Below are 24,891 nucleotides of genomic sequence, written 5' to 3'. Positions count from 1 at the left end.
TGATGAATTCAAGAACATGACATATGAATTGATGAGATTGCGACCAAAAAGGTTGAAGATTTCCGCCGGTTGAAACCTATAGAAAGCCATTGCTTCAAGTATAATCCGACAAGATTTGTGCACTTAGACCAAAGAACAAACAGAATTCAGACAACCACTTTCTTCACCTATTTGCTGCCTCTTTTTATCATTTAGCCGTAAGGGCTGCACAACTGACCAAGTCAACTCGGACTTGACTCGAACTCGCTCGAGAAGACTCGGCTCGTACTCGACTTGTTTATAAACGAGTCAAGTTCGAGCTTACAAAGATACTCAAAACGATAAACAGGTCAAGTTTGAGTTTCAGGAACTCGACTCGTTTATAGTCGACTTGTCTCGCAAACCGGTATTATATATAATATTGTCAAAGCAGACTCACCAAATCACTGACTTTAACTTTTAGGGTAAAAACAACTTTTCACAAGTTACTAAACGAGCTACATGAGATAATGTTTACCCAAGTTAAACGAGTTAATGCTTACACGAGTTAACGCTAAACAAATTAATGCCTAAACGAGTTAAATGGGTGAAACGAGTCGAGTTCGATTTTGTGTAGTCGAGTCGAGCTCGAGCTTGTCATAAGGAGCTTGACTCGAGTTAGAGCCGAGCTCAAGCTCGAGTGTTTTGAGCTGAGATGAGTTTGAGCTGATCAAGCTCGGGTTCGACCTGGCTCCTGTGGAGTCCTACTTCCTGCTCACCCGAACATTTTAAACTTTTTTTGTTTTAGCATAACAAAGCTGGTTGGGGTGGTGGTGCATTATGAGCGCGTTACTAATCTCCAAGCTAATGCTAATGAGACTTCCATGCGGGACGAGCGCGGCCAATGCTTGCTCACCAAGAAGGCCGAACGGCCTAACCTTGAGTTACTCATAGTCATATACATATCCATTTAGCTGCTGACGGCCTAACCTTGTATAGATATTCATTTAGCTGCTTATCCACTACTTTCATTTAATTTGTACGTGGTTTGACGCCATATATCAAGCGAAAATTCGATGTATAAATTGGGTTTTCTGAGGCGAGGATACTGTGATGGTTAACCTTAAAAATTATTAGAGAATTTGATTCACACACTTAATTCATCATATTTTAAATAATTGGTATTTCATGCAAAATTGATCATTTTAAAACTTGTAAGTTGCATAATTAATTAAAAAAATCTCATCGAAGCATACAATGTTTCTAGGCCGTTCACTGTATCTTATAACTGCATGCAATTAATGTTATAAAAACCAATAGATATCATTATGAATCAGCCTATGCTCCCCTACTCTAAAATTTTCAAATTTTAAGAACATTTAAATTGATGAAGGCCTCAGTACTGAAATGCCGTCGTCAATACATCGTAAGGGAGTTGCTGCAATGGATAAGTTGAAGCCGGTAAGCAGTAGTCACTATTTTGAGGTCTCAAGGTCTCATGGAGTTCATTCTCTGTTCTACAAAAGAAAGAATAGTTTATGAGTGACCAAATATATAGGTATACATCCAAAGAATAGTTTATTAAGTTGAAACATATGATGTTATTATCTTGAGACACCGAAAGCATGCCTGATATGTTAGGATAATGGTGGAAAGGGTGAAGACTTCGGCTCAAAGTCGGGGGCGGTAGATAAGATGAAGCATTCTTCTCATACAATCCAAAATTTGGAGATCAACATGGGCCCAGATGAGACACCTTCTAATCGTTGATTAGAAAGGTTCCATCAACTTGGACAGGGAGAAGGTTGAAGTCTCCTTGTTCTTTTTCCCTTCTCCCTTAACGTCAAATGGAGACAAGAAATGTATTGACTAACTTGACAATGGGATCGGATTGGTACCGGACAGAACAAACATTTCAAGTTTTTGCATCTTCAAAATATAATCTGCATGGCTCAAAACTCACTGCTATATCGAATGCAACTCAATTTTTATCTAATCTTTTTCCTTATTGTTGCATTTTTTTAATTAAGCGCAAGGGCTTTCCCAATTTTCTTTTTTTTACAAGGTTATATTTAGATGGCATCTAGTCGTGACCACGTGTTTTTTAATGAGATTTTAAAAACTGGCTTAAGTTCTTTAGATGATAAGACAAGAACGATGTTATTTGTGAATAATTTTGAGGGGGGCAAGTTATTGAGCTTGAGTTTTTCACAAAACCAAATTTCAATGGTCACCCAAACATGTCTTGAACTCTATTGTTAAGGCCAAACATTTTTCTTTCAAAATGCATGCAATTTAAAGATGACTTATGAATATGCATTAGAAAAATAACTGGCATTTGACAATATAAAGTTGCTTGGCAACAGTAATAGTATCTTACTATTTCATGCATCTGCCCAAGTTGGTGCAAATACACGAAACAATAACATATTATTGCTTTTTTCTAATGCATATTCATAAGACATCTTTAAATTGCATGCATTTTTCTTTCAAAATGCATGCAATTTAAAGATGTCTTATGAATATGCATTAGAAAAATAACTGGCATTTGACAATATGAAGTTGCTTGGCAACAGTAATAGTATCTTACTATTTCATGCATCTGCCCAAGTTGGTGCAAATACACGAAACAATAACATATTATTGCTTTGTCAAACGGCCCCTAAGTTAGGACTCATTAGTATTTGGTTTTTTTTTTTTGTCTTTTCTCCTTTGTACACTCTCTTTTTTTATATATTCTCAATCAACGGGCTAGGCAGCCCTGTCTCCCATGTTTGCATCGGAATCAACCTAACTTATCTCTCCCATGTTTGCATCGGAATCAACCTAACTTATGCCTTTTCTACGGTTCCTCAAGCCCTACCTACTTTACTTGGCTTGCTAAAAAGACATCACCACCCATGAACATGAGACAAAGGATGACGGTGACTCATAGTTTTGAAGTAGACAACATGGAAAGGGAAAGAGAGAAAAGCCAAAAGTAGATGTTAATATGACGTCCACCCAACAATCCCGCTCACAAATCCCTAAGTGGGTTGGTGCAAAGGTCGAGATATGGGCTGGCTGGTAGGCCGCCAGTTTTCGTTTTAATCTCATGTTTAGTGGCAGAGCAAAAAAAATTGATTGGAGAGGCACTCGTTTAAAAATACTTATATCTGGTATGACACTTTTATATATACAAGAATAAATGTTTAAAGATGCCTATTTAAAAGTAAAGAAATTTTAAGAGACTGATGTGGGCAGTTGCCCACATCATGTGGCTCTACCACTGGCCATGGCATGAACCCTATGTGCTGTAAAAAGAGGGAGTGATATGCAAATAATACATAGTGGAGCGCCTACCTCAAGGCACCAAAGTAGCCTTGGACCCTAAAGGGATGAGGAGAAGGGGTGAGGAGTCTTCGGCTTTCTCTTGGGCGGTAGAACTAGCCTCTCGCTCATCCGAGTGTATGGCCCACAACACTTTAATCAATGAATGCCTTTTGGCATGCATTTGTTTTGACTTGCTTAAAAGATGGAAGACCCACACGCCCACAATGTGAATGAGATGCAATAATTGCTTAAACAATAGAATATGTGAGCTTCATTGATCATTCCTTCACAAAATAGGGAAAAAAAATCTCTTTCACAAAATAAAATAATGTAATTTTTTTTCACTTTTGTTAATCAAAAATCTTGAAATACTTATTGATAAAATTTAAATGAAAAATAGAAAATCGAGGAAGGGGACCAGATAGATGCAGAAACCATATGCCATGTTTGAGTAGGTGAAAGTGGATTTCTCAAGTGGGGATCTCAAGCAAGCAGAGTTGCCACAGGTAAAAAATATAGGCAAGGCTTTTCTATAGTATTTTCCATCAAAGTTGCTTTCCTTGAGGAAATCTTGACAAAATGATAGTGAAAGAAGCGCGAAATTTTTGTTTAAACCTGGCTTTCAAAATAGCGAGAGATTTTCCCATTTTTCTTGTTTTATATGTTTTTCTCGTAACATTGAAAGATATTAAAATCTTTTGATATATGTGACAATGGTTGAGAGTTAAACCTAATGTACTCAACTTCAACTTGACACTCTTCAAATCAACCACCTACCAATCGAGATTCTCCCTTATTCCACTTCCCACTTTTCTTACCTGCAATTAAACATTTGCAATCACAAAAAGCCTTAATGGTAGCAATAAATTAAAAAGCAAGGAAAAAAAATTCTTTGTATTCCAATGATGTAGGAGTCATTATTTTTTGTTTTGGCAACAAAGTTCACATGTATTGTAAAATTGAAGGAAAAAAAGTAAAACTTCTGTCTAGCTTGTCATTAATATTTTCAAATTTCCTAATTTTCTGAAGATTTCTCAACCTAAAACGTTCAAATGTTTATGTTTTCTTACTATTTTTGTAAGGTAAACAGGAAAATTTCATCTTACTGCCCAACAAAAAGGTCAAAGCCTCCACCCTTCCCTCATCTCCTCAAGGATTAGGCCTACTTTAGATGCTTCAGAGTAATGCTTATGCTATACTTCAACTTACATATTGGTCCATTCTCTTTTTTTCTAATATATGAAGTTGATACCCTAAAAATTCGTTTTTTTTCACATTCATTTCACTTTATGGGTTTTCCGTCCTAATTGAAATTCTGGTGTCCAAATCGTAAAAACCGGTCTCCGGGGAGCCACATGTGAGCTGGTGTAAGCATCCATAGAGTTCCTGAGTTTTATATATTGTTACCACAACAATTTGCATGTTTTTATATGTTAGTGTTCCAAAGAATCTAAAATTGTTTACATTAATGCCCTTTCAGCCGAGAATTTTTGGCTCCGCCACTGCCATGAACATATAGCTACAAAATAAATTGGTTAGCTGTTGGTTCCATTCAAATAGTTTGGCCTAGATCTATAATGAAGGATGCCTTCTTTCTCCCTCTCATGACATCAAAAGAAAAACCCAAAAAATACGAAGAAGAAAAATGACACAAAGATTTTACATGGTTCAAAGACAAAGTTCTTCTACGTCCACGACCGCCATATAAAACAGGTTTTTTTTTCCACCATCACAAACAAATCTAAGAACACAAAGAAACATAAAATCATAAACTTGGGGATTAGAGCAAACCCACAAAGCATAAAATCATATATATGCCCTTGCAAGAAATTAAGCAAGCCTGCCTATTAAGTATGGATCAGGTTCCACACTCCAACACGAAAACACCGTCACAGCGGCACCACTTGTCACGCCCTCCCACTCACTCCAATCATCTTACATCAATTTAGAAACCGATTTTGATAACAATGATTCGAAAGCACGCACACATACACACTTTCAAGTTGAAGACAAATGAGAATGGGGCCGAAGAAGTCAGGATAGTCAGAGTCAGAGTTTTTATGGAAGAGAAAGTGGGAAGAGCCAAATTAGGTTATTATATGATGTCCACTGTTTCTTCAAACATAACCACACCGCGCCCACAACTCTTTTAGAAAGAAACAATTTTGATTGAACCTTTTGGCAGGATCTGGTTAAGAATGAAAAAGCTGACGCCCACGATGTACATATTTTTAAATCTTGCATAAATAATAGAATATATAGGCGCTTCAGTCAAAAAGAAAGAAAGTACATTTTTTTATCAATTTTTAAAACTTTGGGTCAGCAAAAATGGTCTCTCCCACTTTTTCAACTTGCATGTTGGTGGTCTGTTTTTTTTTTTTTTTTTGTCTCCTCCACTGTTTCAACTTGCATGTTGGTGGTCTGCAGTTTGCAACACAGAGAGTTGGTCTTTCGGGATGCAACACAGAAACTAGTTGGTTGCCACCATTGATCCCATTGTACCAACGCCCTTGGGATCAAATTTTTAAACTTATTAGTGAATAGAGCAAATAGTAGGGGTGAACAACGAGTTCGACTCGTTAAAGCTCAGCTCATGAACGAGTACGAGCCAAGTCATTTGCTTAATGAGTCGAGCTCAAGTTCATGAGTCGACTCGTTCAAATAATCAAATTTAGTTCAAGCTCAACACGTAGCGTCAATTGAGTCTGTCAAGACCTAATGAAGTTGACATATTCAAACGAGTTTACGAGTTTGTCAAACCTTAATCAAGTCGAGCTCGAGTTCAACATGTAAGGATGAATATCAATTCTATTCAAACAAGTTTGTCGAGCCTTAATCAAATTGAACTCGAGCTCAACACGCAACGATGAATACAATTGTATTCAAACGAGTTTGTCAAGCCTTAATCGAGTCTCAACACGTAACTATCGAGTCGAGCTCGAGCTGCTTCTGTAGAGCTATTCTCAAGCTGATTGAATTAGGGCTCGACCCACCTCGTGTTCACTCCTAACAAATAGACACTCTAATTCCTTCAAACTCTGTTTAGAAAAAAGTAACATGGAACATATTGAACACATTCATGAAACATCGTTGTAAGTATTCCTATCGTCAAACTCTCTCTTACTTCTAAAACCGAGAACGAAAAGGAAAATATTTGAACGGAAGAAAGCAAATATAGCTGCACACAAAATGGAAGACTGATCAAACATTAAATAATATGTGGTTCTGTAACACATACATATGCTTGTGTTTACTAGTACAGGAGAAGTAAGATTCCACTGTCAATCCAAAGCCTAAAGAGGCTATTACAAAACTCTCAAAAGTCTGAATAGATTAAAATTTATGGAAATTAAACCATAATAAATAAAGAAAGCTCCAAAGAAAAAGTTGGTGATTTCACATGTGATTCAGACCCGCAAGTAAATCAAGATGAGATGACTTTCCGAAGATAAGAGATAGAGAGGGGGTGAGGTTAGGGTTTCTGAGCCATTGTGGACAGATGGCAATGCGATGTAACGGTGCTAATTTTCAAGGCAATTTTTCTTTTTTTTCAAAAATTCCAATTGGTCTAAATTAAAATCAAAGCATACAAAAGTAGATTTGCATTAACAACTATAATTTTGCTTCCTTACTGACTAAATTCCAACCACTATCACTTGAATAACAAATCAGAAAGTATATATATATATATGTGTGTGTGTGTGTGTATGTGTGTGTGTGTTCAAACAATTAAATTCATCTTCAGATTCATGTACAAGAAAGTATGTATTTTGGAAACAAGTTGGATCCAGTTTGAAGTGATATCAAATCTAAAACTTCTTAAACAACATTCAAGATCAATGATTCATAAAATCACGTTCAGATTTTATGTTTAAAACGGATTTAAAATTTTAAAGTAATAAATCAACAATGAAACGTAAATTTTTGGAAAATACCTTAATTTAGTTCAAAGCCAATCTTGGTCCAATAGTACTTAGTCTCTAAAAAAAAAGGTTTGTTTACATTAATTTATTCCAAACACGTTTTTCACAAAAACACCATATGGAAACCAATAAATACTCAAAGCATTGCCCGTGGTAAGGTCAATTGAAATCAGATTTTTAAATCAAATTCTGTGGATTCTTTGTGTTGCAGGTCTTCTATCTTCTGTAAGGATAGTTGTACATTTGGAAACTTGTGAAATTAACTTAAAGAGGAAATGATACTTCAAGCAGTGGATTTGGTCACACTAGATCCAAATCAGAACTAGATCCAGACATAGACTCTCTTCATATTGAGAGGAAAATCCAGCACAAATAATCATTCTTTGAAATCGGCAAAAATTGAACAACCAAAGAAAATAAATTTCTATTTTCAAAGTCTAAGCCGGAAAACGCGCTGTAATCACCCTTATAAAATTTTAATTACATAAGAAAGACTAGTATATTTTCTAACCATAGAAACCCTCTTTTTCTCCCAAAAAAAATGAAACTAATTCATATTTTTACAAAAACATAGCCGAAACCCTTTCTAGGAAATGCATAAAACTCGGGAACAATGGGAAGAAATTTTCAACCCAGCGAACAAACAATAAACTTGGGATTTGATTACAAATCCAAGATAACGTTAATCTCAGAACATAATTAACCACATTTTTTACGAGCAACACTGTAAAAATGTTGTGCCAAGAGGAAGTGAGATGGGGACGTAGACAAACCTTGTATAAATTATTGGCCAATGTCAGGTCTGTATCCTTCAATTATACAGCAAATGATGATCTTATTATTGTGTCTCAATGAGAAGAGGGAAAAATAAATAAATGAAACGAAAATGGAGTAATCAAGCAACCTCTAGGAGGTAACTGCTCAGTTCTTAGCAGAGGATGCACTGTCTACTTAGCAGTTCTTGATCGCTTGAACCTTTAGATAAAGACCCTTCAATGGCACAGACGACAGCCATAATCAAGAAGACGAAACGGTAGCAATGTGCTCCAACGCAGGTGTTGAAGCCTGAACCATCTAAGGCGGGCTCCTTATCGTACAAAATTCCGGCTAAGACGCCGGAAAACAGGAAAGAACCAAGTGGGAGGTTCAGGATCAGAAGGTTGTACATGAGACCATAAGATTTGAGGCCGAACAGCTCAGATGCCGTCGGAATTGAGACGGCCCCTCTAGCACCATAAGCACAACCCGACCACGGCAGTGCAACTGCCATGACTATGTAGCCAGTAGCCATTAAAATCTGCGATGCAGCGTTCCACATTGGTATCGGCATTGCTGATTTTCTGCCCATTTATTCGAAACAAAACAAACAACAGATTTATGAACTGTTCTTCCAAGAAATGGAGGGGATAGAATGACAATAGACAATATATATGAGAGTGGAAAATTGAATGGTAGTCTTTTGCGAGTCAGTAGCTTACTCATGAGGATTATTTGATCTATTGTGATTGAGAAAAAAAATCATATGATTGTAAAAAAAAATTGAAAAAGTATATATATATATATATATATATATATATATATATATATATATATATATATAAACTGTAAAAAATATACTTTCTAAAAAATTATTAAACTGTCCCCTACCCACCCCACTTGGCCCGACAGAACTGCTAGTCTCTGAGGACTTGGGGTACGGTGTTACGTAATTTGTTCTATTTTCGGTGGTTGGTTTTGACATGCGAATCCGTCCAAGTTGTTTACTAATAATTTAAAAAATTACCGAAATCCCTCGACTTCATTTTGAATAGTTGCAATTTTCGGTCTGCCGGACGTAAGAAGGTTGAAATTCCTATTCCGATGACAACCTGAATAGTTGTAAAACTCTTTTTTTTTTTAATAATTTGGGGAGGTTAGATTATTCAATCTTCTTAAAAGTCACAATTTCTCATAACCAACTTTTGGAAATTTTATTTTGGTGTCCTCTAAACACTTCGAAAAGCTGTTTTGCCTAATATATGTATCATCTCTTAAAAACAATTATTTGCAAGTCATTGACAAAAATAAATAAATAATTTTTTAAGATTGAACGGCCTTTGTAAAACATCCTGAATGACTCTCCATAACTTTTACTAATAATTAATAAGGTAGAGCCTACTTTGTCGTCTCAGTGCTCTCTAATTATTCTTTGAGTACTTGGCCTAGTAGGGACCGTAAAATTGTTTGGCTTGCTTTTCTTTTTTCACTTTTTTTTTGGAGTGAGTGAGAGGTTCATCTCTATTGCTCAAAGTGAGGACTCGAGGCCCCCATTTTCCTTGGGGTCTTCAGTTGTGTCCATGGCAACTATAGTAGCAATGCACCCTAAAATATAAGAGCATAGCATCCACAAAAATCCAACAAGGGACTTGTCTTTCTACAAACCCCAAGTCCAACCAGCTACACTATGGTCTTTGAAGTTATATCTTTTATTCAAATATATTTTGGAAACAACCATTTAATAATTTTTTTCTTTAAATTTCTGCACCTTTTTTTGCTAGCTACTGCTAAATAGGTGCATATGATAAATTTTCTTATTTGTGACATTTAAAAGTTTTTATGTTTTGTTTAGTAAAGATATTTTCATTACCCTTTATGTTTTTTTCAAGAAAAAAAAAAGATAAATTGTACCTATTTTATTGGGAAAATTTGTTTCTCTAGAGTACCGATCTCGTTTTTTGCTCCCGACCATTTTTTTCTTATTTCCTTTTTCCATAAAACATCCATTTTTTTCTTCAAGGATTTCAACTAAGACCAAGTTCTGTACTCCGCTCTTTGTATATAACGAGCATACATCAGATGTCGACCATAATACCAATGTCTATGTTTGCTTTAATGCTCACCTATAGCGTTTGCCATTATTTCATACTCGTAAAGCGTAAAATAATGACACGAAGTGGTATAAGATAATAACTGAGGTATGAGATAACAAAAGAGGTATAAGATAAATACAAATATATGAGATAATGATAACAAAAGAGGTATAAGATAAATACAAATATATGAGATAATGCTAAATAGAAGTATGAGATAATGTATATGAAATAACAAAATAGGTATGCAATAATAACAGTTGTATGAGATAACGCTAATCATGAGATACTATGTATAAGATAACAAAAGTGGTATGAAATAATGATAGATATATGAGATAATGTGTATGAAATAACAAAAGAGATATGAGATAATGACAAAGGTATGAGATAACAGTATGAGTGAGAAAGAAAAAAGAAACGTTTTTTTTTTTTGTCCGTCAAAAAAGTATATTGGTCATAATGATATGTATATACAGACTGACAAGTTTTATTTTATTGAATCCCAAATTCTTCTTTTTAATTTTTTTTTTGTTTCTGCTAAAAGTTTCTTTTTGAATTACTTTTTGAATTAATCATAAACATTTTTTATGGTTATTAAAATGATACATGAAAATTCAAAGTCAACATACATGCTTCAATTTCAACCACCTTCCTTACATGAAAGTTTCTTTCATCATCTTTTTAGGCCATCAATGGCTTCCTTGCTAAGAAAAAACTCTTTGGAAACCTCTTCCTTTTCATTCATGTTGAGCCAGATGTGCAAATATCACACTCCAATCCATTTATGTTCACTATTTATTATTTGTTTCTAGTGAGCAAGGGGGTTATCCCATCAGCTGGACAAGAGTTGAAGCCAAATTCTTTTTACCTCAAAGTCTAAAGCCGGTATTAGACAGTAACTTGGAGACACCCTTTAAGACATCCGAAGTCTGTCCGCTTGTTAATAAATAATTAAAATCATTTAATTAAATATAAAATTCTTATCTTCCAACGTCACATGGGTAAATATCATTGGGCATCGATACTAGAAAATTGCTACCATTTAAAAGAAAATTTTTCTGGTCGTTTTTTTTCTTTTTGGCTTGCTCCACAGCAACGCTCTTAACTTTAGTTTAACTGGTCGTGACTAAGAAACCACGTGGACTTTAAGGGGTGGTAGCGCATTAGGCGGCAAGGTGGTCCTGCTCCTCTAACGGCTTGGTTCAAGTCCTTAGAGCGACCACTGTCACGTCTCAGCGTGCGCTACTCCTGCCCCGTAAAAGGTCTCTGACGCAGCTCTGTGAAAACCTTGGGGGCGGGCACAGGGGGGCGAAGGCATCTCTTAAGGGCGGTGGCAATGAACCACTCACCCCTTAAAAAAAAAAAAAAAAAAAAAAAAAAACCACTTGGGCAGCTGCCCACGTTGACCCACTTATTTTTTACAGCAAGGTAGATTAATATTATATGGGTGCTTCCCCATGCACTTAATCCAAAACACTTATAAATTAATATTATACGGGCGCTTCCCGAAGCACTTCAATCCAAAACACTTATAGATTAATATTATACGATTACTTGCCCCTCAACTAAACTTTATTGGTTACATAACTATTTTAGATGAATGTAAGACTAATAATCTATCTCACTCATAAAAACACTTATATAAAATGTTTCACTACCAAACAACCCTTAAAAACGTGCCGAGTACCACTCATTGTCTCAAACCCATATAATATATACAACTTATGAAATTAATAAACGCAGCAGAAGAATATATACAAAATTAATAAACGCAGCAGAAGTATTGTCGTGACTTCATTATATCCGCAAGTGCTTATGTAAACAACTGCCATCCGCTGATCGCATTTGAAAATAGCCTCAACCACAAATTTTCGTCTTCCTTCACGTGAAGAGCGACATTCTCTTTCAAAGAAATGCCGGTTTCATTAATGGCCGGACGGCCAAACTCTCCGGCAACTCGCAGCCGACAACGGACTCTTCTTTCCTTTCCTTTTCCTTTGGCTCGAATTACCGTTGATCGAGCATCGAGCAGCTACTGCAGGTTGGCATACCAAACGGTTAATTCTGAAACCAAACTTATAACTGGTTTCTTTAACAGTGCATTTTATATAAAAACAACATCCCGTTCTTCTTGAAGCATATGCATTTGGAACTCATCAAACAATATGTTCTTTCTTCAAGGAGCGCAGCATAGCTGGTTATGCTTGTGGCGGCATTAATGGTGCATTGCTAGTTTTGATTTTGGTGGGCATCACTCTTCTCAGCTGTATAAAGCATACAGCATGACAAATTGAAAGATCCCAGTTCATGAGACATAGACAATAGAGACAAGGCTTCGACTCTCTTTTCCAGTGGATTGTAATTCTCTAGTTTTTCACTTCAAGAAACATCATGAATCTATGATAATGGTATCCCAAGGGGTGGTAGCACACTGGGCGGCAAGGTGGTTCTGCTCTTCTAACGGCTTGGTTTGAGTCCTTGGAGCGACCACTGTCACGTCCCAGCGCGCGCTACTCCTGGCCCGTAAAAAGGCCCGACGTAGCTCTGTGAAAACCCCAGGGGCGGGCACAGAGGGGGGGGCCGAAGGCCTCTCTTAGGGGCGGTGGCAATGAACCGCTCACCCCTAAGGAAAAAAAAAAAAAGAATCTATGATAATGTTGGATCTAAAAACTCCAAAATGAAGCGGCGTTACAATAATATAAGTTACCAACTTAAGGAACGGAAATAAGCAATGGATCCATGTAGCCAATTAAAATTAAAGATCTTAGATCAGATAGAAAATTATTACAATTTTGCAGTTTTAGATCAATCTAAGCAGGTGACGTTGCCACTGAAACTGTCCTTTTGTTTTTCTTCCTTTCTTGAAACTTTGTCTATCAAACATGTGAACTTTTCTCATTTTTCTGCCACAAAACTTTATAATTTCATGGTTTCCTCATTCTTTGTTTTTGGTTTTTTGGAATGTTATGAGACCGTGCGAGGAGAAAACCGTGTTTAACAAATCGACCTGTTTTCCTTTGTCATAGAAATATTCAATTGCCTGTGCAAAAAATATATATTTTTAATACAAGTATATGTATTTAATATATTCTTAACAAATTGTCTACATGCTATGAATTTTGTATAACATCAAAATCTAAAACTTTATGTTTTTTTTTAAAAAGTATAACTCTATCATTAAGAAATTTACTTAGCAAGCTCCATATCACTATTGAAAGTATGTATATATTTTGTGGACAACAAAATAGTAAAGCTTAAGAATAAAACATGTGTTGTCAAAAAAAAGTATTGTTGCAACTTTTATTAATAGAACTACACATTAATATCTTTTGTGTACTACAAAAATAAGGATAGACAAAATATATATCTTTAAACAAGTATGACTCTTTGTAACATACTTTTCAAAGTTTGTACACCAAAAACGGCATTGATGCCAATTGTTAATAAAAGAATAATATTAATAAAAGAATAATTATTGACATTCCATATCAGAGACAGGTTTCGATCCTGTGACCTGTGGGTTATGGGCCCACCACGCTTCCGCTGCGCCACTCTGATTTAGTCTGGATAATAATTGAAATCCCTTCCCAACAACAACATGCATGCGACTCGAGCCAAAAGTTGAAGGCTCATAGTGATAAAGGATGAGAGAGAAAGACACAGACTATCATCATAAACAGAATGGTAGTCAACATCAAAATATATTAGAGATAATTTCAAAAAGGAGCTTTACTTTATGCAAATAATAAATCACTGTTCAACTTTTGAGAATTAACCAAAGGGCACTCTTTTTTTAGGGGAACATCTCGAGAAACCACCTGTTGACAAAGAGAATTAACTGTTGATGTAATTTTATATAAGCTATTAAAAGTAACTTCAGACTCATAAGCCCAAGAATAGTGGTGTTGTGTTAGAAGTATTCGTCATTTTATATAAAAAAAAAAACGAAGATTTCAACTCGAATGTCATGCTCTTATGAACAAATTAAGAAACACTCTAAGTTTTGTAGAAAATGTTGTGACGTGTTCTAAATTTGTCACGTACTGCCATGATTAATCAAGGCCCTCATGTCGTTCACCTCCTAGATTCATAGATCAAGTTCTTTACAATCTCCAACATCCTGCTGGTCCTACCCGTGAACAGGTAAAAATTTTGTTCTGTAAGCGCGATTTTTTTCGACTGCAAATTGCAAATTGTGTTTGTCAGTTGAATTTTTCTCAATACTATTTTTTTGAACTGCAAACAATAGATGCGATGCTCTAATCATAGTCACAAAAAATGCATTTTTTTCGAAAAAAATGTAAAAAATTAAATGGCAGTTTAAAACTTTAAAAAATCACGTTTGTTTTAAAAAATGTTATAAAAGAAAAAAAAATGAAATTTTAACGCGTTTTTAACATGTTTTTTCATTTTTTTAACTTTCTTAATGTCAAACAGTTTTTTTTTATTTTTTATTTTTTGTTTATTGCAAACATACTTATCTTTTGATGTTTGTGTTATTAGTTTCTTACTTATTTTATTTTTCTCTCATTTTTAGTTTTTTTAATTTTTAAAAATTATCATATTTTTTTGTTTTTTTAAGCTCGCCGTATTATACCCGACAAGTGTCCAACACTCAAGTTCCAAAGCAAACTTGCATCCTAAAATTAAGGAGAAATGGAGCTTTCATCTTCTATCTATCATGTGAAGAGTGGTTCTTTAGTGGAAGCATTTTGTCATTATATATCAAAACTAACATCTTTTCTTAGTAGGCGACTCTTTGATAATTTACCTTAAACATTTACAACCTGTTTGGTTGGAAGGAAAGGGAGGGATTGAACAATCCCTACTTTGTTAATGCCTATGATCAATCACACAGGCACAAGTAGGAATTTCACACTTTGTAAATCTTCTAGTTGTAACAACCTCACTCTTGGGCTCGAGGCTCCTGGTTTAACAGATCCCAACCCGTTTTCTGGTAGTTTCAACTTCAGCCTCAAAAAGGGTAGGAACCAAAACAATCATCTCATCCTTTATAAATTAACCAAAACAATCATCTCATCCTTTATAAATTTTTGAAGATCTCTCGTCATGAGATTAAATTTCTAGATAATTATACCTCCTCTTTATAATCATAAAACGTAAATTCAATGAGTAAATTGAAAGGAGATCAACTTGAGCAAGTACACAGAGAGACTGACTAGATAAAGTGCTCGGAACATTTTTGGCGTAGTGTGCTTTGCACTAAGGTCACTAAAAAAGCTATTTTTCCTTCAAAAAATTATTTTGAAGCCTCTTTAAACACCACTTTAATATTTTTCATCCCTTTTTAAAAGCAGTTAGTTGTAAATTAATGGGATAGGAAAAGTAAATTTTCGAAATTGAGCGGCCTGTTGTAAAATATCTCAAAGTTTAATGACTTTTCGTAATTTTTTCTAATAATTAACAGGGCGGACCCGCCCCACGTTGTCTTTCTTTTTTCTCTCTTGAAAAACTTATTTGTTCATAAATATTTTGGATAAAACCGTTTGATGTTTATTTTCTTTTAAATATATGGCCCCCTTTTTTACTGGCGCCCGCTAAACAGGTGCTTACGGTGAATTTTTTATTCTAAACATTTAAAAATTTTATATGCTTTGTTAAGTAAAAGATATTTTTTTTAGCCCTTATGTTTTTTTAAAAGAAGATAAATTTTTACATGCTTTATTCTTGGAAAGAAACATAACATTGATTAACTAAGTATTTTGTACCCATTTTTTGTATTGTAGAAGAGTAATATCTATAAAGACTCAAATTAATGACCAGACTTTTATTGGTTTGCAATCATGCTACACTCTTGGAAGTTTGAAGATATTATAGAGAAATTTATCTTTTTGCATTACCTTCATTTTTTTGCCCTCTACAATCTTTTTCTTATTTCTTTTCTTTTCACGAAAACATTCATGTTTTTTTTTTCTCTTTAAATGTTTCAATAACCGTACATAAGTGAAAGAGTTTCTTTCACTTTTTTTTACCCCGTCAAAAGCTTTCTTAATAAGAAAACTCTTTGGAAACTTTTTTTTTTAATGGTGTACCATTAAACTATAATACTACTTACCTGTTTTTAGTGTGCTTGCATTATCAGCAGGAGGTAATAAGATCTCTACGTGCTTCAACTCACGCGGAACACCCATCTCCCCTTTTATAGTCATAAGTTTAAAATTTTATATTGAAATTTTATGACTTTTTTGAATTTACATAATGGTGCTTTTAAAAATTTAAAATTATATAACTAATGCCCCTTCATTGAAACTTTCTAGCTCCACCTCTGTTGGGCATATGAGACTGTTAAATTCTGAAACCAAACTTACAATGGATTTCTTAAAAGTGCATTTTGTATAACCAACATTGCGTTCTTCTTGAACCATATGTTTTTGGAACTCATGTTACTAACACTATGTTCTTTTTTCAAGGGGCACGATATAGCTGGTTAGGTTTGTGGTGAATTTTGAATTTGTAGCGTGCCGCTAGTTTGATTTTAGAGGGACTTACTCTTCTATATTTATAGAGATAGAGCATAACATCCACGAGCCGAGCTAGAAATTTTTTGTTATAGAGGTCGAACTATAGATTTGAAATTTTAGCAGAGGCCAAAATATAATTTTTCAATTTTTTTATATGTTGAACTAAAATTTTTTATTACATATTTATTTATTTTTTAAATAGGGTGCCAATTAGAGCACGTTGGTTTGCATCATAAATTCATAATCCTTTGTTTCTTAAAATCCATGGATCTAGAGGACCATCATAAGAACCAACACTAGGATCTAAGATCTGGGTAGTCAAACGCCCTCTAAATCTCCCCACATTCTTGATCATACGCTGAAGGGTCAGTCTTTCCATGATCCCAATCGCCACAGATTAAGTTCTTGGTTTGAAAATCCAAACGGCACTATCACTTGAATGCGAGCAAGACCATACTTCTCAAAGGAATTAGTGACAGTTAGATATGCACCACCAACATTGTTAGTAATGTCATTCCATGCGTGGCTTATAGACTGGTTATATAGGCAACTGCAACTCTACTTCTTGATGATCCACGCCAATTCTTGCAAATTATATTTCTCTTTTTTTGTGATTTAGGATTTTGTTTTTTGTGTGTAAACGATGTTTGTGCCTTTTTGGGACAAATTCAACCACAAGAAACAATTTGAAACTCTTAAATGTAATGCACCAGCTGAACTTGAGTACCAACAAGCATGGAATGAGATTTCTCAGCTGCCAACAGAGGTGAACTCGAAAAGCCAAAAACCATTTACTAATTTATGTAATCTTTTTTATTGTTTCCCACACAAATAATGTATTTTCTTCATTTACATTCCCATGTCTTTTCTGAGAGTGAAAGCATCTATTTGTAAGCTTTCATCATGAAATGTATGTTGAAGGAAATGCTCACCCATATGAAGAATCTTGATCAGATGCAATGTATTGCACAAGTTTGATGTGTTTACACTTCAAAAACTCAAGGTTTCAGGTTTTCCTAAAAATTCGACTTTGGGGGATAGATCTTCATCATAAAAGGACGTTTTATTTCTTTTTTGAGGGACGATGCTTTATGTAACTTCACTTCAATTTGGTAATAAATGTTTTGTAACTTACAAAATCTTAATAACTTCAGGTTGGCGAATTTAGATCTCTATAAAACGTTCTTCATGCATCTAAACCAAACGATTGAACAGCCGGTTTTCCGATCTCTGGTTCAGCAAGATCGCAACCACGACCAAATTTTACACAATATCCAAGTAATCCTTCCCACGAACGTCGCCTCCGCGACTTTTTTCACATGGGCCCACATGCAGTTCCTAGAAAAGTTTGGAAAGCTCGAGAGCTTGATGCGACTGCGAGTCTCCCCCTCCCACTCTTCACGCACAGAGAGGGTAGAAGAAGAAAGGGGCTCCCTTCCCCTTATTGTTCATTGGGAGGGGGAGGAGGAAGAAGATTGATCACTATGTCTACTCTTGTCTGACGGAAGAGAAGAAGGAAGGCAAGGAAGCAGAGGGACATAATATTGATTGGTACTCTTCATCCCTTCTCCAAGTTATTCATTCTTCTCCTCCTCCCAAATTCTTATTTTGAGGGGCCTTCATTTCGTTACTGAAGTGCGTTGGATCCTGCATGTATAAAGTGTGTCTTTTCCTTCGATGTTTTGGGGTTTTAAAGGTTTTTGCGTTGATGTTGTTCGTTTTCCCTTATCTTCATTAAGTCTTCGTCCTGATGGATGGTTTTAGTGTCTTGATGACTGCCTGCCTTGGTGGGAGACTTTTATTTAAGAAAGGAGAAAAACTTATTTGATTTTATAGAATACAGAATAGGTTTCTCCAACTGTAAAGAACATAGATTGGGAACCATTTAACTTGCCTCTATGTATGTCTATGTGTATGCCTGAAGTTTGCATTAAAGAAATTATTCTTTTGGATGCAATAAGATAACGAGTCGCATAAATGCAAGAGACATCAAATGGGTTGAGCGTCTCTAGTGGCTACTTGTGGTGTTAACAGAGCGCGTTTAGGATGTGCAAATGGATGCTTATGTAGGTTCTATTAACTGTACCATACATGAAATTCCACAAAACAACACCATGTTAGATTGTAAATTTGTATTTCCCATTCTCCTACTACCAGGATCTGTAGCTTAAGGCATTCAAATGCTAGGCATCTTCAGAACTCTGGCATGCATCATGTCATAACTTGTGAGAACCAAACTGAAAATGTTGAACTTTTGATGACAACAGAAACTACGTGAAGCTAGACCTGGTCCTCAATCCAAGTCTGTAGGTTGAGGACTATGACCTCTTTCATCAAGATGTCAAGTTCTTCATGTGATGAGCTAGATATTTGTTTACCTTGTATTATGACAAGATAGTCCTTTTAGAAAACCAAATATTGATTTATGGAAAATGAAGTCAGTTTGAATGGTCCCTGATTATTCAACAACAAATTGTGCATCAAACAATAAAAATCGGATGACAATTTGATTTTTAGTATTACACCTTTAATGATTGTAATTAGTTTACAAAATTGCTTTGGAGTTGCATAACTGCATGTGTTCATGAAAGTGGCACTTTTTCCCATAAAATGTAAATGTTTAACATAATTTGTATTTCAACATTGTCTAATTTGTGTCACTCATTGTCAAAATTTTATTGAAGTGCGTAGGAAAAGAGCTGAATGCAAACAAAAGTATTTCAGAGATGGATTCATCATCGGAGTCGTCTAGTCTTGAGAGTGTGGGTATTGTAGATGAGGATAACATCAACAAAGGAGACAGTCATGGTAAGAATAAAATGTTGTTACAATTTTTTGTTGATAAATTTTGCCATTATCTGATGTTGAAAAATGAAATTTTACTAATTCTATAAATTGCCTTCTTCTTCTAGAGTGGTATATGGTATATGATGTTGGTGATTTCACTGGAATCAATGCATTAGACTTCTTTGACTCAGATATAGAAATCCACTATGATGAAGGTAAAAATCATGTGCTTAATTGTCTATAGTATACATACATAGCTAAATATGTACAGCAGATGTGCATACGTAAAACTCATATATTCCATATATTACTTTTTCCCTTTTGGACAGAAACACGAAGGTCAAGCACATCCTTATATCAAGGTTTGGGTGAAGGGCAAGCAAATGCTGATATAAATCTAGTAAATCTTGCTTTTCATGGAGAAGCTTTACAACATAGATCCAATCATGTTTCTCACATGCAGGTTCAACAATCTAGCAAAAACTTGCAGAATTGTCATGCAAATGAACTAGATGTTAGGATTGCCATGGGCAAGGAAAACAACGAAGAGGATGATCGTAGTTGTGAGATAGATTTACCGTCAAGTTCAGTTTTTCAAGGATTAGCACCATATGTTGGTTTGCGGTTCAAGTCTGTGGATATGGCAAGATCTTTCTATGATGCATATGCTAAACGTGAAGGTTTTACAATTCGTACTATGACGAATGCTAAATCTACTAAGGACAACAAAACAATAATAGGTCATGTCTTCTGTTGTTCCAAAGAAGGAAGAAGTCGGAGGAAAGAAAATCCTATTAAGCCAAAGAATAATATTATGACTCCTCGTTCATGTTGTCGAGCAAGAATGGCTGTGAGGAAAAAACTGAAAAACAATATTGAAGAATGGGAGATCACTGTATTTGTCAAAGAACATAATCATGAACTGGTTTCTCCTAGTCGAGGGCATAATTTTCGTCCTCAGTGCTCCATTACATCTATAGCAAGAAGTCTTCCATTTTCATCTGAAATGTCAATTGCTAATGATGCATTATTGACATCAAAAAAGAAATCTACTAATGGAAGTGAGAACTTGGGCTTTACGGATAAAGACACACATAATTATTTGCTCACTGCAAGAAGGTTGATGCTTGCAAGAGAAGATGCACAAAATGTAATTGACTATTTTCAACGCATGCAAGCTGAAGACCCAGGTTTCCTTTATGCTGTCAAGTTTGATAAATATGGGTTTATGAAATACTTTTTTTGGGTTGATGGCCGATCAAGAAATAGCTATAGTTGTTTTTGTGATGTTGTAACATTTGACTCCACGTACAAGAAAAATAAATATAAAATTCCATTTGCTCCATTTGTTGGAGTAAATCATCATCTACAAACTGTACTTCTTGGCTGTGGGTTGTTGTTTGAAGAGAATGAAAAAGCATTTAAATGGTTGTTCAGACAATGGCTTCAAGCAATGTCTGGTAAGGCCCCATTAACAATTATAACTAATCATGCACTTCCTATTGAAAGGGCTATTGAGAAATGCTTTCCAACAACTCACCATGCTTTCTGCACATGGCATGTTCTTAAGGAGGTTTGGGACAAGCTGAACAAAATGTGCAATGAACATGATGGTTTCAGAAAGATGTTCTTTGATTGCGTCAAAGACTCACTGACAGTTGAGGAATTTGAACAACGATGGGATGCCTTTGTCACAGGTTATGACTTAAGAGAAAAGGAATGGATTCAATCACTATATAACATTCGCCAAAAATGGGTACCCGCATATCTTAGAAGTGCCTTCTTTGCAGGAATGTCTACAACCCAAAAGAGAGAGAGCATCAATGCATTCTTGAAGAATTTCATGAATTCAAGTACTGGACTCTTTGATTTTGTTAAGAACTTTCAAAGAGCTCTTTTAATTAGATATGATGCAGAGGAAAAGTTTGACTTTGAATCAAGTTCTAGAAAACCATCCCTTGCATATAACTGGGAGATAGAAACTAAAGCAGCTTCTTTATACACACGAGCTGTATTTGTAAAATTTCTTAACCAGCTAAAGGAGGTTAATAGGTGCAAGGCTAAAGAAATTCTAAGAGAGAATGAAAAGATTAAGTTTGAAGTTACACATGGCGATGATGGATGGGTGTATGTCGTGGATATGAACATTTCAAACTCAAATGTTGCATGCACTTGCAGAAACTTTGAGTACACAGGTATTCTATGTATGCATGTGCTAAAAATTTTTCAAAGGTTGGATGTAACAGACCTTCCAAATCACTATTTCTTAAGGAGATATACAATGGATGCTAAGAAAACATTACATAAGGATGTTCATGGTGTTGATGTCCTAGCTAATTCAAACATATCTATCAAATCGAGGCACAATTTACTTTGTCAAAGGGCTATGAAGTTTGCTATTGAAGCATGCTCCTCAACAGATACATTTGACATGGCTATGAAACTACTAGATGGAGCATTTGAAAGACTTGCTAACATGAATAAAAGAGCATTCCCACTTTTATCTGTGCAAGGACATGATAATTCTTTGACAGATAAAGAGGCTGTCTTTCATCCACTAACAAAGAGGCAAAAAGGAGAGTTAGAAGGGGACCATAATGCGCTTGAATGGGAGAGAATTCAGAGGCCAAAAAGAAAATGTAAGGTTTGTTCAGGTACAGGACATGACAAACGCAACTGTCCAACCCGTGTTGGAAGGTGAACTTTGTATTATTGCTTCTTTATTTTGACATTCTGCTTGCGTATTCTAGTTTTCCCAATATAATGAAATGTTTTATGCAGAGCAAGTGAGATGAGGATAATGGATATGGTAGCTCCATAACTTCTTCACTTTGTCTTGCCTTTACTATGCAAGGTCTCATAAATTTTTATTATTTTTTTATCAGTTTGTATTTTTATGTTTCCCTATTATTTATTTTACAATTTAGATAAACTTACTGCCAATATTTTTCATTTTTTTGGCAAGTTTAACACACAACTGAGTTGGTCTGTTTTTTCTTTTATGTATCTATTGCAGCTATCCTTGATCATCTCCAACTTTTGGGTAAGTTAATGTACTCCTGTGTTTTCAACTTCTGCATTTTTTTGCCCCCTTTTTCCAGTTCTCTTACTAAATAGCGGGAAGAATCCTAATTCAAACTGTAAAGTTTTGAAGGCACCATTGAGTGAGGATAAGGATCAGGCTCTGTATTGCATCTGGCTCTAAAGAGTGCTGACAACATACTGTAAGTGAGGCCATGGTCATCATTTTCCTTCTTAGTCATACTTTAATTGATGACATTCTTTAGAAGTCTATGCTTGCTGAATTCCCTTGTCTTGGTTTCTCATTAAAAAACACATACAGCTTATAGTCTCATAGTTTCTTCTGTTACCATATATTTTACATTGAGATTTTGAAACTCAGTTTTAAATATTTTCTTTTCCATCCATGATAAACCTACAAATTTTAATTTGATTTATTTTTTAACTCGATCATGTAAAAGAAACTCGGGTTTTGGATATTTTTCTGTAATACTAGAAATTTTTATTTGATTGATTTTTTTTAACTTTTTCATGTGCAAGATTTATCGTACTGCAAACAGATCAATGTCAGCTGTCTTGTGCAGATATAGAATCTAATTGGCTGAATGTCGACACAATTTCTTTCATCCAGGATGAAGCCTATATCTTGTGGGCTATATACAAGAATAAGGTCCTCTTAGTGGATCTTGACAGAGATCAGGGAAAAGGATCACACTCGTATAAAGGTTCAGAAGCTTATCGAGGCTTTCTGGTGCACTTTAAGTAGGTGACTTTCTCATCTCAGAAGGCTGGGAAAGACTGTAAGGTGTGTCAATTTGTAATATTGATGTATATTATTCATGTTGTATCCAAATTGTAATGTCTTGTAATTAGTGCATTTCAAAAAATTCTAGGGTTTCAGGAATTTGTGTTTGATTTTGTATGAGTAGTTGGTCTCTAGTCTCGTACTCTATGTTGGTTTACCATACAAACTGACAACATTTTAGTGTCAGACAGAGTAATGTCACAGGCTAATTTTTCAGCCATCTTTGGCTGTCGAGCTTCGAGGTTGCTCCAAACGAAAAATCAGTATATATTGTTCTTAAACGCAATGAAGGCTACTGAAAAATGATGCTTGTTTACTTGAAAATCATCATGAGGATTCTATTGCAATTGACCCTCAAACGAGCAACTATTGTGAGACGCTTTTGAACGTCATTCATTCAAGTGCATTTGTCACTAACTAGACACCGAGAAAAATTATCAAGAAAGGAAGTCTGTAATTGAAATTAGTTGCTAACCACTGCCTTGATGCTAAGTTTTTACTTTCTGACCATGTGTGATTATGGCTGCATCCAATGCATCCATTAGCGAAGTTAGTTTTAACTTGTGTGCACCCTTATGTCCTGTCCATTGTTATGAGCAGGAGGCCTGTTAATGGTTCATATTTGGTAACTGCCTTGTGTACTTCATTTCTGCGCTGCGGCAATGTCACGTTTCAAGTGGAGAGCTTTTTGCTTGATTTAATGTATTGTTATTCTCACATGCGTTTTAACGAATGCGTAACTTTTGCTCAATTGTCCCATACCATTTGCTCAGCCACACCAAACACAATATGCGGCAGTCTTCTGTCGCCAAATGATTAACGTCTTCATTGACCTAAATTGTTAGAACTTTAGTTCTCATTCGTGTAATCTCCCTTGTTCCTTGTTATTGGTCTTTCTTTTTAGTATTTATAGCCCGTTTTTGTCCACCAACTGTTTTTTTGGTTGTCTGCTCACGGTTTTTCAAGCCCCAGATTTTACATAAAGAGTTTGGTAAATAATTTTTGTTTTCCTCAGGTTGTAGCGACCCATTATGCAATACAACCTTCATATTCCGCGAAAGTCTTCGCTTTAGCCTTCTGCACCTGAAGAACTCAAAGGTTCGATTGTCAAATTCAGGTTACATATGAAGATCACTAAGTAATAAATTGGCAAATATCCCCTGTGAGCGTGCTCCTCTCTTGAGTTATGTCATTCAGAGATTATTCTTGCTCTTAAGGCAGGTCATGGAGGACTTCTGCCTTGCAAATGGTCCTTTTCCATGTTGGGTTTGTTCTGCTTTATCTATTAGCAGCTCCACTTCCTCTTGATGTCTACCTTTTGGAACGTGTTATCATTTTCCAATCCATCAACAATACCAAAGCAACTTTAAACCAAGTGCTCATGGAGGACACTCCTGATTTGTAGGACGAATTAAAGTCCAACTTAGTGAGCTACATGTTTGGTTTTAAGCTTTAAATTTCTTCTTCTCTTTTTTTTTTTCCAAGTCAATCTTCTTTCCGGCATTAACAATTGTTCTAGTTTAACATACTCCAACTAGCTACCAGAAATCAACCTAACCTGTAAAACCCAATTGACAGTCAAAACCAACTTGGGTGATAGAGCTAACCTAACTTTAATACCAAGTCTTGAGCTTATTTTCCCTCTGTTTTTGGCTTGTGCAGCACAGAAGATTGCCTCAAACTCACAGCTACTCTTATTAAACATAACAGAAGCTTATCTCTTGTGAACTAGGAGTGCTTATCGCACTTGT

The 24,891-nt window shown here is 35.4% G+C and overlaps 1 protein-coding gene and 1 non-coding gene across 10 annotated transcripts; one reads left to right on the top strand and one right to left on the bottom strand.

The window, feature by feature from the left end:
* Window positions 1–13,531: 13,531 nt before the first annotated feature.
* On the bottom strand, window positions 13,532–13,603 carry TRNAM-CAU (transfer RNA methionine (anticodon CAU)). Its single transcript has one exon. It is a non-coding gene; the product is annotated as a tRNA-Met (tRNA).
* A 4,144-nt stretch (window positions 13,604–17,747) lies between these two features.
* On the top strand, window positions 17,748–23,250 carry LOC116248656 (protein FAR1-RELATED SEQUENCE 5-like). Of its 9 annotated transcripts, none has more exons than XM_031621572.2 (8): window positions 17,748–18,078; window positions 19,212–19,335; window positions 19,440–19,529; window positions 19,644–22,011; window positions 22,096–22,168; window positions 22,331–22,357; window positions 22,469–22,538; window positions 22,967–23,250. In XM_031621572.2, the coding sequence occupies exons 2-5, from the start codon at window positions 19,254–19,256 to the stop codon at window positions 22,133–22,135; spliced, it is 2,580 nt and encodes an 859-aa protein (XP_031477432.1). In that variant the 5' UTR covers window positions 17,748–18,078; window positions 19,212–19,253; the 3' UTR covers window positions 22,136–22,168; window positions 22,331–22,357; window positions 22,469–22,538; window positions 22,967–23,250. The 9 variants fall into 9 exon arrangements, with proteins under 9 accessions (XP_031477432.1, XP_031477430.1, XP_031477431.1 ...); XM_031621570.2 differs by having other exon boundaries at window positions 22,920–23,250; XM_031621571.2 differs by having other exon boundaries at window positions 22,876–23,250.
* Window positions 23,251–24,891: the final 1,641 nt, after the last annotated feature.

This window comes from Nymphaea colorata, chromosome 2, assembly GCF_008831285.2.
Source record: "Nymphaea colorata isolate Beijing-Zhang1983 chromosome 2, ASM883128v2, whole genome shotgun sequence".
NCBI classification, from domain to species: Eukaryota; Viridiplantae; Streptophyta; class Magnoliopsida; order Nymphaeales; family Nymphaeaceae; genus Nymphaea; species Nymphaea colorata.
This window is presented reverse-complemented; position numbering and strand designations above follow the sequence as displayed.